We start from the raw sequence: 11,440 nt of genomic DNA on the forward strand, positions 1-11,440 counted from the left end.
TTCGGAGGCTCTGATTACCAGATTGTCATGACCCAAGGGGGAGGAGGGGAGAAGGGGATGAAATCTGATCGGAGAGGAGAAAGCAGGGATGAGGAGGGAGCTTGGCGAAGGGGAAAGGAGATTCAATATTCATTCTCGCTCCCCACGCATTCCGTCACGGTACATTAAGTAGCTGTCCCCGCGGGCTCACACACACACCCACGGTGGGCTGTGACCCAACACACCACATGGCCTCCGGCCCAAACACAACACACACACCAGTTGCGGTTCAGTTAACAGTAGTTACTGAACTGCACTTGCAGTCCGCTGCAGATCGTCATCTGCAGGCGTGACAGAGTGGAGTGGAGTGGAGGCCGGCGGGGTTGGGGAGAGGATGGAGGTGGGCGATGGCGGCCGCCGGAGGCAGGGCCAGTCGACGAACACCCATGCAGCGGCGGCCGCGACGGCGGCGTGAGGAACCCTAGCGCGCGCGAGGGGCTAGGCGACAGGAGCGACTTGTCGCTGCGTTTTTCTTTTGGACGGGAGATCGGGAGGAGCAGAGATTTCCTGAGGGCTGTTTTTTTCTTCTGCATTGCGTGGGATGGGGTGGGGTGGGGTGGGGGAGATGGCGAAAAAAAACCAGCGAAAATAAACCGTCTCGGCTGAGGGGGAGGTGGAAGCAAGTACCAAAGAAGTACCAAAAAAGACCGGCTGAGGTGGGACGAAAATAAAACCCGGAACGCGACCTACCAACTGAGACATTAGAAGTTTAGATAAAAGTTCATGATTTTTTCTGTACGCCACATCGAAACATATTTCATCATGAAAAATTACAAGATGAAGTATACATCACCATACTATACATGTATATTTTATTTCACAACCTTTTGAAACTTTAAAAAATAGTTTTTGATTTTTTTTCAAAATTTCAAGCTGCATGGAGCTCGGATCGAAAAATACAGTTTCGCACTACTATTAGCCATGCTCATGCTCCCAGCAACAGATATATATTAGAAATATTTCTAGGGACACTCTGTTCTGCCCTTCAGATCATCTTGTGATCTGAATCCGCCCAAGTTCGCAACAAGCCAACAAAAGGTGGCACCCGGGGAAGGCCACAACCTCCCGCCCCACCACCGGCAAGATCACACCAGCACGACTGCACGACGGCGACACAATCACACAAATTATCACGTTTGTTGCTTGACTTGCCGCACCATCGCAGCAGCACAGGAAGCTCCGCTTGCAGAAAAAACGTCCAACCCCGACGGTTTCAACGGGGTGTTCCTACGTTCCCGCTGGTCGCGGAGTTTGGCTATTTCTCCGCGTATACACACGCATCACGCTTCGGACTGCCTGTCTTTGGTGCAGCGAGTTAATTCTTCTATCCGTGATCGTTCTGTGGTGGGTTCTCTTGTGGAAGACATCAAGCATGCTATCTCAGGCTTTTCTTGTGCTATTTTCAAGCATATTCGTCGGCATATTAATGTTTTAACTCATGGTCTATCTAAGTCTTGTATGAACTCTAGTGGTCTTTGTTGTTTTCGTTCTTCTCCTGTTTGTATCCCGAAGACTCTGTAATTTTGTTGCTTGATTAATAAAGTGCCAATGTTTCTCAAACAAAAGAAAACTTCGTAAGATTTTTCTTTTCCTCTTGCCTGCACACACGCACGTGCACCAACACACACGGATCAACACACGTGCACCTGATACATCCACAAGAAAACGGCAACGTCAAATGGAGTTCAGGTCCATCCAGGGGCGGACATAGATTGAAAATTATCCGGTGTCCACATAGAAAAACATATGCCTACATGTTAAACAATCAATGGCCTACAAACTAAATCAATGGATTGTATTAAGCAAGGGTAAATTTCACCCGGTGTTAGTGACACCGGCAAGCTTGTTATACTCGCCCTCTTTTATAATGGTGAAGGCATGTGCTTGTTATACTCGATCTGCTTTATAATGTAGTGTGTATGAATTTTTAAACAAAAATCAAACTTTGCAAACTTTGATCAAGTTTACAAAGGAAATTATTTATATTTACAATACCAAATCTGCAAAATATGAAGCTACATATTATGATGAATCTAATAATACATATTTGGCATTCTAGATGTAAATTTTTTTTCCCCACGAGGCAGTCTGGCCTCCGCCGCCGACGTGTGTGCCGCATTGAGCCTCACCTCCACCGCTAAGCGCTTGGTGGCGCTGCTGCCTCCGTGCTACGCCACCGTCGGCGAGATGTGGTCAGGACTCAAGACTGAGAGTGAGGATACAGTGGAGACGTGGGGGAAAGGGCGTGTGACGGCTAGGGTTAGCTAATTGAGGGAGAGGCATATGGCGCTGGTGTGGTCGATTTGTTGGGTTGGGCCTTCACATTCCAGATCAAGGAATCTAGCGACGGCCCATACGCACAGAACAATCAACCACTGTACAGGTTTTAGACATTTTCGGGCCGAGCCGGGCCGAGCTAATTTCGGGTTGAAAATTAAAGCCCGAGCCTGGCCCGGATGTTACTTCGGGCTGCAAATCAAAGCTCGAGCCCTGCCCGAGGTGCAAGCCCAGCTCGGCCCGGACCGGGTTTTTTTGGCCGGGTTGCGGGCCGGGCTGCCCATGCCCAGGTTTACGTTCAATTCATCGTTGGCAAGCGGGCTTCGCGGTGCTTGTGTAGGAGTTCAAGAGCATTTTGGTTCTAGATGTATCGATTTCAAGTTTTGGTCTGATTTTGTAATTAATTAGGGAAAACTCCGTTTAAAAATCAACGAATTATACAATGTTTTGATCTTCCTTTTGAAAAATTCTACTAGTGCTAATCTATAAAAATCTAAATATACTTACGGCAAAAATATTGAAATATTTGGAGACTTTTCCTGCCGACTGTCCTAGTCATCCTGGCCGTCCCACCTGACCGGAAACCGTCACATCTTTACCCAGTTGACCCCACGGGATATCGCCACGTCGAGACGTCACAATGTTATCCAAATCTGGCCAAGTTGTCGGTCCTACCAAGGCACCACTAAAAAAACAATATAAAATGATCTTCCCGCTCGCACCCGGGGAAGGCCGCAACCTCCCGCCCCGCCCCGCCCCACCACCGGCAAAAGCAAAACCGCGCCACCACGGCAGCGACATAGCACCATTCTGAATCAACACATTTCCTCCTTGCCCCACACCCAGCGAGCGACGATCCGTCGGGCACTCGGGCTAGCTCCTGTTGGCGGCGATGGCGATCCACCTGCTGGCGTTCATGGCGGCCAAGGGTTTCGTGCAGGTGTTCCAGGTCTCGGCGCCGCTGCTGTGGCCGCTCAACCTCTGGCTGCCGCTCCCGCGCAACCTGCCGGAGGTCTGCGTCGTCGTCTGCGGCGCGCTCGCCTCCCACGTCGCCTGGCTGCGCCGCGCGTACGCCCGCCGCCGCTCCATAAGCCGCGACGATAACGACAACGAGCTGCACCGCCAGGCGCTCGTCGACGCCGCGTACTGAGATGCTGGAGCAGAAGCAGGACGGTTTTTCCTTTTCATTTTGATTTGTAGGTTTCTTGTTCACGGGCTGCATGCTCGATCCTTGCAGTATTCCCGAGCGTCCCGTGACATGTGTATGTTGGCTGTAAGTTGTAGTAACATTCAATCTGTAGATACGAGTAAATTCTAGTACTAAAACCGACGGATTCTGTCGTGATTATTCGCTTTGGTCAATTGCTCAAGCATCTCCAATACAACGGTACTAGAGTTATTTCTTCAGGATTTTTTCCATGGCAAGAACAGAGTACTTGTATTTGTTTTGACTTTTGACCCGGGTGGCATTGGCAAGAACAGAGGAAACTTCGTCCTGTATCATACCGAGTACGTAACGTACGTGCCACAATGTGCCAGCTCCTTCACGTCATCTTCTTATCGACTCGTCCTAGCTACTCTCTGGTTAACCTAACTAATATTCAGTCGAGATCATCATGCTAAGTACTAGTACTGCATTGCTGAGTCAGCTGCACCACCATTCTTGAAGCAAAGAGGGGCATTAATTAGTCTAGTAGATCATGCTTGTTGTGTTACTCACAAGTTAGAAATATCTGGCCCCGGCCCAAAAAAATTGCAAAACATACTGAGCACCTGATAAGTACATGCAATAGATAAACTATAGTGTCTTATCTGAAACGGTGAAGGCGGCTAAAAGTAATATAATTTTCTGTTGTTGATGACTTTTCTACTCAGCATGATGGCGTGAGTTGTTAGCATTCTTAACCGACTATTATACGACCACTGATTGTTAAACGACAAGGGCATTTGTCCATCTTTCACGGCATCTTTCACGACCAGTCACCCCTTCTTCTCGACAGTTCTAGCTTGTGCGCGAACCCTGTACTACTACATATAGCTGAACAGCAGAAACAACCTCTGAAAGCCAGATTCAGATAATCAGATTTGTGCGTGAAAACCTGGCGGAATCGTATACATCATTTGACGGATGCTCAGAAGTAGTACTAACCCTCTTCTTGGCTTGCACGCTATGGCAAGAGCGTCGATCGGCAATCATTTCCTGCAGATCCAACGCCTCTGCCAGGCCCCAACAGAATGCAGGGGACACTTTGTCTTCAGTATGCATCGACCAGATGCAGAGATCGGGGGTATTTCTCCTTTTCTAAAAAAAGAAAGAATGCAGGGGACACTGTCTTCAGTTACAGCAGTCAGGGCGGGCGCCCGTCCCGTCTGAAACAAAATAATTTTGTCCATCTTCGTCCCGTCTGAAACAAAATAATTTTGTCCATCTTCGTCCCGTGCGAGAATTCTACAGTCTTCGTATGTTCATTGGACTATATCCATTTGCTGCATCTAATATACGGTTGCACTGCCTAGATCCCATCTCTGCACGCATGATTGGGGGAACAAACAGGCATTTTTGCACCCTACGTGCAACCAACTAGTGGATCATATGATCATCACGACATTCAATGGATATGCATGGATCGAACGCCCGGCACCGGCAGCCGAAGATCCGCCGAAGGGCCAGCACGGCGGCGAAAGAGCGGCTCCTCGGAGGCAGAGAGGCCAAAAACAGTGTGCCTTTCAGGTACCAAAAGATATGCCGGGACGCGACTACGTCCATGCTCAGGATCGTCGGGTTCAGGACAGCGAAATCCGCAATCAATTTAGAGCGTTCTCGAAAGAAAACAATCAGTAGAGAGCTGGGTATTGCTTCTCTGTGGGGCTGAAATCATTTTTGTGGGTACTGTGGGGCTGTGGTCTCGGATAAATATCTGAGCTCGTCACTCGATCTTAGCATCCTGTTGCCGCTTGAATTGTGTCCTTGTGTGCACGAAACGTACTTGATTTGGACGTTAGCTACGTCGAGAATGATCATGTGACTCCACGCACTAGTGGCGAGAATAATCTAACCAAACCTCCAAGAGAAGACCGCCTTATCCATTTGCATGTTCCACCTAGACGGCGAAGAGGTGAACCACTTTGTTTTTGTGTAAAAAAGGAAAAGGAAAATGGAAGCTTGTGCCGAGTGGCCGACGCCGGCGATGGCTACTCGATTCCTTGTCGAACGCTAGAGTTACCTTACCTGTGGGGCCAGAGGCTCCCAACTGGCACCGGGTTTGGATTCCGGTAGGTGCCGACACGACATGTCCCGGCCCAATCCAATCTGCTTTAGTTTAACACCACACACCAACATTCTGCTTTTTGGTTTGGTACAGTCCACATGCTACTTTCTTCTTTTGGTTCGAGTTGTGATTGTGAACAGAATCATCTACAGAATCGGACGTGTACCAGCGCTTCCACAGAATTAACAGCACCGCAGAACTGGCTGGAGTACCCACCTTTGTACTTACGTATTCTGTGGACACCATCTGGGCATGTAATCGCCCAGAAGGCATACGCGGCGGCTCAGTGTGAAGTTACAGCGATGGCCCGAGTCTCACGGAGGACATGTGTCGATCTGCCGTTGGCCAATTCGTCGCGACACCTCAACTGATTCAATTCGCCACGGACAATGTCAGCAGGCCGCACTGTCATGAGCTGTGTCATGGCAGTACGTGGCCACTGTAGAACTGAGTCCATTCCGCTCCACGATAAAACATCTTTCGATCGCCATCGCCGGCCATTATTAGTTTCATCCAACTCCAGGCCAGTGCTCTTCGCTCTGGAATCCTAGTTAATGGCCGGCCGGTCAGGTCCGTGGTAACCAACCACCAGCTAGCTAGCAGCGCCACCTCGAGAGCGTCGCCATGGCAGGGGCGGAGGGATCGACCGTGTAGCGGGCAGCGCGCGGCGGTGGGAGGAATTATCTGCAGATCGATCGGCGATGGTGGTGCACGTGGTGCTCCTGGCCGTGCCGGCGGTCGGCGGGTTCATGCAGGCGTTCAAGTTCTCGGTCCTGCTCTGGCCGTTCAACATCATGCTGCCGCTGCTCCGCAACCTGCCGCGCCTCTGCCTCACGCTCAGGGCCGCCGCGGTGCACTACGACGCCGAGCTGCGCGCGTACCTCACCGGCCGCCGGACGGTGCCGCTGCCGGAGCCGGGGTACTCGACCCTCCGCGGCGCGCAGAGGCGCACGCGTGAGCAGCTCGCCGCGCACGCCATGATCGCCCTCGTCGACATCTCCTACTGATGTCGCGTAGCTACGAGATTGGTTTGATAGGTTGGTTCATACGTAATTTGTTTGTTTTTTTGGCCGTGCTCTTCTTGGTTTGTATAGCCCAGTTATAAGAATTTCCTTTGGACTCTGCACATAGCCAGATAGGTCTTCCATTTCTCTTTGCCTGCATTTGTCGGCTGCGTTCATGAATTTATTGTGATCTGTATTCATTTATGAAATGCAAAGGAGCTTAAATTTTGACATACCCGGGTTCATATTGTTTCTGAAACAGTTGCACCGATCTTATCCCTTGTGAAAGATGGTTGGAAGTGGGAAGAATCCAACCATAGGACTACAATTGAAAAAAAAACATTGAAAACATATACACTACAGACTTGTTTTGTAGCCTTCCCGAGCGAGCCTGGCCCGTGGAGTCAGCTGGCTCAACAAAGCTGACTGTGGTAAAACAGGCAGAAAATCAACATCTTCGTATAGTTTGACTGCGTGCATATCATCTAGGCTGCATGGGGTGTAACGAAAGGTAGTCTGTTGGGTTGTCCGCTTGTTTAGGCGCAAACACAAGGCATGGTGTTTGGTTCCATCCAACACATGTTGTCTGATAAGCTCTTCGACGAGGTGGTGATGTTACTGTAGGACCTTGAAGTATGTCTAGAGGAGGGGGGTGATTAGACTACTTGACCAATTAAAAAAAAACTTAACCTTTTCTTAATTTTAGAGTTTGGCAGATTTCAGCTATCTTAGGACAAGTCAAGCAATCATCACACAAATCAAGCAAGCATGCAAAGAGTATATGGGCAGCGGAAATTAAAGCATGCAACTTGCAAGAAAGTAAAGAGAAGGGTTTGGAGCATTCAAACGCAATTGGAGACACGGATGTTTTTGGCGTGGTTCTGATAGGTAGTGCTATCGTACATCCATGTTGATGGAGACTTTAACCCACGAAGGATAACGGTTGCGCGAGTCCACGGAGGGCTCCACCCACGAAGGGTCCACGAAGAAGCAACTTTGTCTATCCCACCATGGCCGTCGCCCGCGAAGGACTTGCCTCACTAGCGGTAGATCTTCACGAAGTAGGCGATCTCCTTGCCCTTACAAACTCCTTGGTTCAACTCCACAATCTTGTCGGAGGCTCCCAAGTGACACCTAGCCAATCTAGGAGACACCACTCTCCAAGAAGTAACAAATGGTGCGTTGATGATGGACTCCTTGCTCTTGTGCATCAAATGATAGTCTCCCCAACACTCAACTCTCTCTCATAGGATTTGGATCTGGTGGAAAGAGGATTTGAGTGGAAAGAAACTTGGGGAAGGCTAGAGATCAAGATTCATATGGTAGGAATGGAATATCTTAGCCTCAACACATGAGTAGGTGATTCTCTCTCAGAGATAGGATGCTGGAAGTATAGGTTCAGTCTGATGGCTCTCACCACGAATGAAGAGGAGGTGGAGGGGTATATATAGCCTCCACACAAAATCTAACCGTTACACACAATTCACCAAACTCGGTCGGACCGATTTAGTAAACCTAGTGACCGTTAGTGATTTTCGATGGGACTGACATGCAACTCGGTGAGACCGATTCGGTTAGGGTTAGGGCATAACGTAATCTCGGTAAGACCGATTACGCAAACTCGGTAAGACCGATTTTGGTAATAAGCTTTCCAGAGAGTTGGTCAGGTAAACTCGGTGGGACCGATTTGCTCTTTTCGGTGAGACCAAAATGTTACAAAAGGGAAACAGAGAGTTTACATTGCAATCTCGGTGGGACCGATCGCTCACTTCGGTTAGACCGAAACGTTACGAAGGGAAACAGAGAGATTACAATCCCATCTCGGTGAGACCGAGATCCCTATCGGTAGGACCAATTTGCCTAGGGTTTGTGGCAGTGGCTATGACATTTGAAATCGGTGGCGCCGGGTAGGAAGAATCGGTGTGACCGATTTTGGCTCTGGGTTTAGGTCATTTGTGGATTGTGAGAAAGTAGCTGAGGGTTTTGGAGCATATCACTAAACACATGAAGCAAGAGGCTCATTAAGCAACACCTCATCCCTCCTTGATAGTATTGGCTTTTCCTATAGACTCAATGTGATATTGGATCACTAAAATATAAAATGAAGAGTCTTGAGCTTTTGAGCTTGAGCCAGTCCTTTGTCCTTTGTATTTTGAGGGATCCACTTTCATCATCCATGCCATGCCATTCATTGAGCTTTCCTGAAATAATAGTCTTGGAATAGCATTAGCTCAATGAGCTATATGTTGTTATGAATTACCAAAACCACCTAGGGATAGTTGCACTTTCAATCTCCCCCTTTTTGGTAATTGATGACAACATATAGATCAAAGCTTCGACAAATGATAATAAGATTGAAAAACATCGTCGCTTTGAGAAGTATGTGATAAGCAAGAGCTCCCCCTAAATTTGTGCATAGTTTAAGATTTGCTTTGGACTGCAAATTCACAAGGAATTAGGCTCATGGGTTACTCTTCCATGTCACATACATCTTGGTGGAGCGCTCAAAATGATAAAGATTGAATACATGCACTCATCACCAAGCAAAGTGAATGATCACATAGGATAGATAAGATAATATCATAAAACATGCATAAGTGTAGCTTATGATCAAACGCATGATCATCAATGTCTCACAAGAATAGCATAGTATCTCAAGCAATCAAAAGCAAACAAGTTTGAACCACCAAATCAAGAGAGAATAAAAGCAACTCTCTCTCTCTCTCTCTCGAAGCCTATAATCTATACATTTTTCTCCCCCTTTGGCAATAAGTTACCAAAAAGTTCATAGAAAATGCATAGTGCTAGATCGACTCTCAGACTTGATCTTCAGTTGGTGGTGTAGAGATGGCTCCTTGGACGAAGGCTTCAGTTGATGTAGAGGGAGCTGGAGGAGTTGGTGCTGGAGCTGGTTGCACTGGAGCTGTAGGAGTTGTAGCTGGTGCAGACTTGGCCTTGGGGGCAGCTTTGGGTGCTTCCTTGGGCTTAGATGTTGCAGCCCCTGATCTAATAGCATCACCCATAAGCTTTGGTGCCTTTGGTGCTGGTGCGGCAAGTTCTTCTTCCTCTTCCATCATGGAAGGTTGACCAACAACTCTGGCCATGGTCTTCTTGACCCTTTCCTTCCTTTTCTTTCCTTTAGCAGCAGGCTCTTTGGGATCAGGCTTCTCAGGTATTTGAGTTGAGACTCTGGCTTTGGACATTGGTTGTCTTCCTGCAGGCATTTTAATCTTCATGCCTAGCTTTGTATGCTTTGCTGAGCCATACTCCTTTTTGAGTACTACTTTCTTGGAGGTATCCTCATCTTCTTCTACTCTATAATCCTCATCTTCAGAGTCTGAGGTTCTCTTCCTCCTTTGCCTGGTAGCAGCCTTAGGCAGGTTGCTTGGAGTGCTCCTGCTGCCTTCATCTTAAGTGCTGGAGGGACTAGTGCCCTCACTCATGTCAATCTGCTTTGCTGACCTGTTCTGGCTGTCACTCTGGTCTGACATGCTGCAAACACTGACTGCTGACCCTGTGAAGAGTTATAGATGAGATAGAGTAGATGAGCATCACAAAATGCAGAGATTTTTGCAAAAGAATGATTCAAAAATTCAGTTTTAGTTTTCCACATAAAGCATTTCGGATCAACCGATTTTCAAACTCGGTGATACCGAAGAAGTTTTGGAACCTAAACTGATGAACTCGGTTGGACCGAGTCACAGTTCGGTGGCACCGAGACTGCTAGGGTTTCACTAAGTCCTAAAATCGGTCGCACCGATTAGCAATTCTCGGTCAGACCGAGAGTTACTAGTGCAATGGCATAAGCCAAATCGGTGGGACCGAGTTTTTCAACTCGGTGGGTCCGAGATGGTTTCGGCGGAAACCTAACCCTAAATTTTCAAATCTCATCTAATCTACGGATTGCATTGACTACATAGGAGTGTTCCAATCGTGGCGAGAATCAATAAGAACACAATGTGCTAGGAATCGGACGAGGATAGCACTGTGATCGAGTCCATACCCTAGCTTGGCGATGAACTTGCTACGGCGGCAACGGCGGGGTTGAACTCCGTTGACGGCGGCGGAGACCAGCGACAGGAGGCGGCTGGCGACGAGGAGACGATCCGGAGACCTTGGAGGCAGAGCGAGCTATTGCGCGGGCGAAGGGATTCAGAGGAATTTCCAAATTTTTGCCCATGACTATATATAGCCTGACCCTGTCGGTGTGACCGAGTGGAACAACTCGGTGGCACCGAGATGCATAACTATGAACAGTTACGGCAACTCGGTGTGACCGAAAAGTTCAAATCGGTTGCACCGAGATTGAAAACCTAGATCAACTTGGTGATCTCGGTAGGACCGAAATGGAGGAATCGGTCAGACCGAGAATCACAAAGAAGTTTTGGAAGTTTAAGTCTATGACAAATCGGGGACTCCGAGTGCTTCTCACACAGAGTGGTTCGAATCTGACTTGATCAAATTTTGTGATGTAGCATGAATAGAGTTTGAGACGAGAAAAGCATAGATAGATAGAGAAGGTTCTTAGGAATTCTTGTCCATCCACTTGGCCAAAAGAAGAAAGAACCAAACAATCAAAACAACAAGTGGATGTCCTTGAATGAGTAAAATATGCACCAACATTCTCACACAATAAGATGGCAAATGAAATATGTGGCAAAGCATGCACAACCAATTCTAGCATCTATCAAACAATTGGCGATGACTAGATCATCTATATATGAGTATATTGACTTAGGAGTCAAATGATAAACATTTGATCATAGGTCATACTCATCGTTTAAGCTCAAATGGGGTTACCACTTTTACATAATGCATTGATGTGTTCACACCATTAGAGTTGCTTTGACT

The 11,440-nt window shown here is 47.8% G+C and overlaps 2 protein-coding genes across 2 annotated transcripts; both read left to right on the forward strand.

The window, feature by feature from the left end:
- The first annotated feature begins 3,055 nt into the window (after window positions 1-3,055).
- Window positions 3,056-3,797, forward strand: LOC123042422 (uncharacterized). Its single transcript, XM_044464877.1, has one exon. It carries the CDS (start codon window positions 3,209-3,211, stop codon window positions 3,464-3,466), a length of 258 nt encoding a protein of 85 aa, XP_044320812.1. The 5' UTR covers window positions 3,056-3,208; the 3' UTR covers window positions 3,467-3,797.
- A 2,214-nt stretch (window positions 3,798-6,011) lies between these two features.
- Window positions 6,012-6,822, forward strand: LOC123042423 (uncharacterized). Its single transcript, XM_044464878.1, has one exon. The coding sequence runs from the start codon at window positions 6,287-6,289 to the stop codon at window positions 6,590-6,592; it is 306 nt and encodes a 101-aa protein (XP_044320813.1). The 5' UTR covers window positions 6,012-6,286; the 3' UTR covers window positions 6,593-6,822.
- The last annotated feature ends 4,618 nt before the right edge of the window (window positions 6,823-11,440 follow it).

Source organism: Triticum aestivum, chromosome 2B, assembly GCF_018294505.1.
Source record: "Triticum aestivum cultivar Chinese Spring chromosome 2B, IWGSC CS RefSeq v2.1, whole genome shotgun sequence".
NCBI lineage: Eukaryota > Viridiplantae > Streptophyta > Magnoliopsida > Poales > Poaceae > Triticum > Triticum aestivum.

What these genes read in the sequence shown, in the direction of transcription:
- LOC123042423 (XM_044464878.1), top strand. Translation starts at nt 6,287, where the DNA reads ATGGTGGTGCACGTGGTGCTCCTGGCCGTGCCGGCGGTCGGCGGGTTC.
- LOC123042422 (XM_044464877.1), top strand. Translation starts at nt 3,209, where the DNA reads ATGGCGATCCACCTGCTGGCGTTCATGGCGGCCAAGGGTTTCGTGCAG.